The sequence below is a fragment of the Scylla paramamosain genome, chromosome 4, assembly GCF_035594125.1.
Source record: "Scylla paramamosain isolate STU-SP2022 chromosome 4, ASM3559412v1, whole genome shotgun sequence".
Classification (NCBI taxonomy): domain Eukaryota; kingdom Metazoa; phylum Arthropoda; class Malacostraca; order Decapoda; family Portunidae; genus Scylla; species Scylla paramamosain.
In genome coordinates this window covers 17,833,260-17,838,498 of record NC_087154.1, presented here as the reverse complement: position 1 = coordinate 17,838,498, position 5,239 = coordinate 17,833,260, and the positions used below count along the sequence as shown (strand labels likewise).

At 36.1% G+C, this 5,239-nt stretch overlaps 1 protein-coding gene across 1 annotated transcript; it reads left to right on the top strand.

The window, feature by feature from the left end:
* Positions 1-403: 403 nt before the first annotated feature.
* On the top strand, positions 404-2,212 carry LOC135100136 (craniofacial development protein 2-like). Its single transcript, XM_064003099.1, has 3 exons — positions 404-1,039; positions 1,574-1,722; positions 1,876-2,212. The coding sequence occupies exons 1-3, from the start codon at positions 404-406 to the stop codon at positions 2,210-2,212; spliced, it is 1,122 nt and encodes a 373-aa protein (XP_063859169.1).
* The last annotated feature ends 3,027 nt before the right edge of the window (positions 2,213-5,239 follow it).

Sequence of the window (5,239 nt, the reverse complement as noted above, 5' to 3'; positions counted from 1 at the left end):
CTAGTAGGAGATTCCCTGTAACCAGTTGGGGGCAATAAGCAGCAGGAAAGGACTAATTAACAGTTCCGAAGAGCCAAGATAGGCCTAGCAAGCCACTGGTGTTACAGTTTTTGCTCAAGAAACGCAGAACGTGCCTCGGAATCGGACTGACCAAAGGGTAACGAACCGGAATGGAACTGGACATGAAAATAGGAAACAAAAGACAATAAAGATTGCAACGATAAACTTGGCAACATTCAAGGATAAAGAAGAGGAAATAATAGAGATGATGAAGGAAAGAAAGCTGGAAATCGTTGGATTATGTGAAACTAGAATCAAAGGGAAAGGAGAAAAAACATTACATGAAAATTATAAGATCATGTATAGTGGTAATGAGGATGGAAGACATAGGGTTGCTATAATGATGTCACCACTGATGGCAGAAAGGATGGACAGTATGGACTGCAGAAATGAGAGAGTGATGGGTATAACGTTAACTATAGATCGGACAAAAATTAGCATTATCCAAACATATGCTCCACAACAGGGCAGAAGTCTGAGGGAGAAAGAGCAGTTTTATGAAACTCTACAGGAAATGACAGAAACAATAAGACATCACGAGAATGTCATTGTCATGGGAGACATGAATGGACATGTCGGACAGAATAGAGATGGAGTAGAGCACGTCATCGGAGAGTTTAGCATTGGCGAAAGGAACCAGGAGGGAGAAAGAATAATAGATTATTGTGTGATGAATAACATGTCCATGATGAATACTTATTATAAACATCAGGAGAGCCATAAATGGACATGGTATCGGTGGAATGAAGCACAACAAGGATATACTGAGAGGTCAATGATTGACCTGTTTCTCACCAACAAGAAAAATATATTTAAAGATGTTAGGACCATACCATCTGTGTCCTTAGACTCTGACCACAGGTTGGTGGTGGCTAAATTAAAAATTGTAAAACCAAAGGAAAAAGTCAAGAAAAAGCAAAAGAGATTCAAACTGGAAAACCTCAAGGACGAAGAGAAGAAGCAAGCACTACGGCAACTGGTAACATTACGAAAACCAACCGAACTGGAATTGGAAGAAATGAACATAGAAGAACAATGGAATAAATTCAAGAACACTGTGTATGGGGCAGCTGAGGAGACAGTTGGTACTAAAATCAAATATGGAACCAAAAAGAAAAGTACTGCATGGTGGACTTATGATGTTAAGGAAGCAGTCAAAGAAAAAACAAGATCTTTCAGAAAATGGATGAAAACAAGAAATATTGAAGATAGAGAAGATTACGTAGATAAACGAAACAGTGCAGAAGCAACCAAAAGAGCAGCCAAGGAGGACATGTGGATCAAGATTGGTCAAGATCTAGAGAGAGACGTAGAAGGAACAAGAAAATTATTGTATAGCATGGCTAGGAACTATAGGAAAGGAAATAACGAATCAGCATATGCAATAATGAACAAAACAGGAGAATTACTAACAAAACCACAGGAGATTGAAGAAAGATGGAGAGAATACTTCCAAGAACTTCTAAATGTGGAGGATGTGGAAGCGGATGAAGAGCGGAATCTAGATATACAGGAAGAACAAGGAGAGAACCCAAATGAGATCAGTACAGAGGAAGTGAAGGAGGCACTAAAGAAGATGAGAAGCGTCAAAGCCCCGGGGGACGACGAGCTCCCTATAGAGCTATTTAAAGCTGCTGGGGAAGAATGTGTAGAGTGGATGAGGTACATTTTCAGTAATGCGTGGAAAGAGGAGAAAGTGCCCCATGACTGGCACAAAGCAATAGTATGTCCAATATATAAGAAAGGCAGTAAAACAGATTGTGCAAATTATAGAGGTATATCCCTGTTATCTCATGTTGGAAAATTGTATGAAAGTATAGTTGAGAAAAGATTAAGAACCTGTGTCGAGGAGAAACTAGGAATATGGCAGTATGGTTTCAGGCCCAATAGGAACACGACAGATCTAGTGTTCACTTTAAAGATGATAATGGAGAAGAGTTGGGAGTGGAGCATTGATAAATATGTGGCTTTTATAGATCTGGAAAAAGCCTTTGATAGAATTAGAAGAGATTGCTTGTGGAGAGTCTTACAACATCAAGACTACGGCATAAACTCTAAACTGATACGAGTATTTAAGAGTATAAGAACACGGAGAGCAGAGTCAAGAACAGAGAGCTGGAGAGTGAATGGTTTAGCATTAAGACAGGAGTGAGACAAGGGGGAGTGCTCTCTCCTTTGCTATTCATTATATACATGGACAGATGCCTGAAGGAAGTGTGTGTAAGGGAGGATAAAGAGATCACGCTGGCCTATGCAGACGATGTCGCTGTCGTGACAGGAAGCCAACAAGATCTTCAAGAGGCCATGACAAGATGGAATGATGTCTTAAATAGGGAAGGAATGAGAATGAACAAACAAAAAACTGAAATAATGAAAGTTGGCAGAATAAAGGAGGAATGTAATATTTACATAGAAAACGTTAAACTGAAGCAGACCGACAAATTTTGTTATCTGGGAGTACTTTTCGACGAGGAAAACAGACAGAATATAGAAATTTTAAATAGAATACAGAAGTACAATGCAAATGTCAGTGCATTGTATGCCATACTTAAAGATAAGAATATTCCAACAAAAGCTAAAACCATAATATTTACAACAATACTAAGACCAGTACTTCTATATGGGTCAGAAACTTTAACACTGACAACAAGAACATCTTCACAAATACAAGCAGCAGAAATGAGAGTTCTGAGAATGATCCGAGGTGTGACCAGACTTGATAGAATTAGAAATGAAGAAACCAGAGAGAGATTAGGGATAACATCTATACTGAAGATAATTGAAAAGAACAAATTGAGATGGTATGGACATGTCCGAAGAATGGAAGATACAAGATACGCAAGGAAGTTTCTGGAATGGGTTCCTCTAGGCAGGAGGCCGGTGGGATGACCTAGGAAGCGATGGATGCAGGGAGTTGAAGAAGCTACTGAACGAAGAGGAAGAAATCTACAAGAAATAACCAGAGATGAGGATTTCATGGATAGAGACCTTTGGAGAAGATTCGTAGAGGCCGGACACTGACAGGCATTGCCTACCTTGCGTCTGGTGAGAAAGGTGAGAAAGATAGAAAAAAAAAATTGTTATTCATCTTCATAGGTACCAAGATACCAAAATTCTGGAAAAATTCAGGGAAATTTTGTAAAAAAGATCATTATAAAAAAAAAATTCAGCATTTTTCCGGAGTTATATACCAAAACCTGAAGTGCATGCAAAGCCACCTGTATGGAGATATTACTCAACTTTCCCAGAAACCTGTCTTATGAGTGTTTTTTTCAACAATTTCAACAATATTACTGAAAACGTGTCTCCAGTGATTTACGAAGAAAAACGCTAAAACGGATGCAAACCAACCAATATGAAGAAATAGAATGACATTACAAAAAAGATATATTTTGATGTGTTTTTGAGCTTGTTACCTACAAAAAATGCGAAAATGGATGGAAAGCACTCTATATTGGGAAACAAAAGAACATTACGAGAAACGTTTATAATGAGTGTTTTATAGTTTCACACAAACCACAAGGCAAAAAACGCAAAAAACTCGTGTATATAGAGAAGTTTCTTACATACCAAAATGCTGAAATGCATGAATAACACTTTTAATGGAGAAACAGAACTACCTTACCAAATGTGTGTTTATTGAGTGTTTTTCACATTCTTAGTTACGAAAATCCAAAATTACATGCGAAACTTGCTTTATGTGAGAAAAAAAATGATATTACCAGAAAAGTGTTTTTTGAGTGTTTTTGAGCGTGATATGCAAGAAAGCACTAAAAAGCAGAACAATCACAATACATGGGAATAAAACCAACTTTTACGAAGAACTTGAATTAGTGTTTTTTTAACTCCTTACATACCAAAACGCTAAAACGCATGCAAAACACCCTTTATAGAGAAACAGAGTAAAATTACCAAAAACATGTATTTTGAGTGTTTTTGATCATTTTATTTATAAAAACGCTTAAATACATGCAAAGAACCTTAGGTTTGGGAAACGAAAGGACATTAAGAGAAACGTGTATTATGAGTGTTTTTAAGTTCCTTAAGTACCAAAAAATCTAAAACCCACAAATAACACTCTTTATAGAGAAAAAAAATAATTTAATTTTTTTTTTGTTATTCATCTTCATAGGTACTAAGTTGCCAAAATTCTGGCAATATTCTTTGGGAATCGAAAACAAAATTACTGAAAACGTGTTCTTTCGGTGTTTTACGTAGAAAAAAGCTAAAACGGATGCAAACCAACCAATATGAAGAAATAGAATATTACCAAAAAGGTATATTTTAAGTGTTTTTGAGCTTGTTACCTACTAAAACCGCGAAAATGGATGCAAAGCACTCCTTATTGGGAGAGAAAAGGACATAACGAGAAACGTGTATAATGAGTGTCTTATTATTTTCGGGCAAAAGAACTTGTGGTTCACAAGAACCACAACGCAAAAAACGCAAAAATTCGTGTATATAAAGAAGTTTCTTAGATACCAAAATGCTGAAACTCATGAATAACAATCTTAATTGGGAAACAGAACAACATTACCAAATGCGTGTATTTTGAGTGTTTTTTTCACATTCTTAGTTAGCAAAACCCCAAATACCATGCGAAAGTAGCTTTATGTGGGAAAAAAATGACATTACCCGAAGTGTCTTTTGAGTGTTTTTTGAGCGTGTTAGGCAATAAAGCACTAAAAAGCAAGGCAATCATATTACATTGGAATAAAACCAACTTTTACCAAGAACTTGCCTTGAAGTGTTTTTCAGCTCCTTACATACCAAATCGCTAAAACGCATGCAAAACACTCCTTTATGCAGAAGCAGAATATCATTACCAAAAACAAGTGTTTTTGAGTGTTTTTTATCATATTACCTATAAAAACGCTTAAATACATGCAAAGATCCCTATATTTGGGAAAGGAAAGGACATTACGAGAAATGTGTTTTATGAATGTTTTGAAGTTCTTTAAGTACCAAAACGTTAAAACCTACAAATAACACTCTTTATAGAGAAAAAATAAATAAAATATTAGCATTTTTATTTTTTTGTTATTGATGTTCATAGGTACCAAGACGCCAAAATTCTGCCAAAAATTCAGGGAAATTATATGCAAAAATTATGTGTAAAAAGGTAATTTTACCTTTTTTTCGGAGTTATGTACCAAACTATAAAGTGTATCCATAGCCA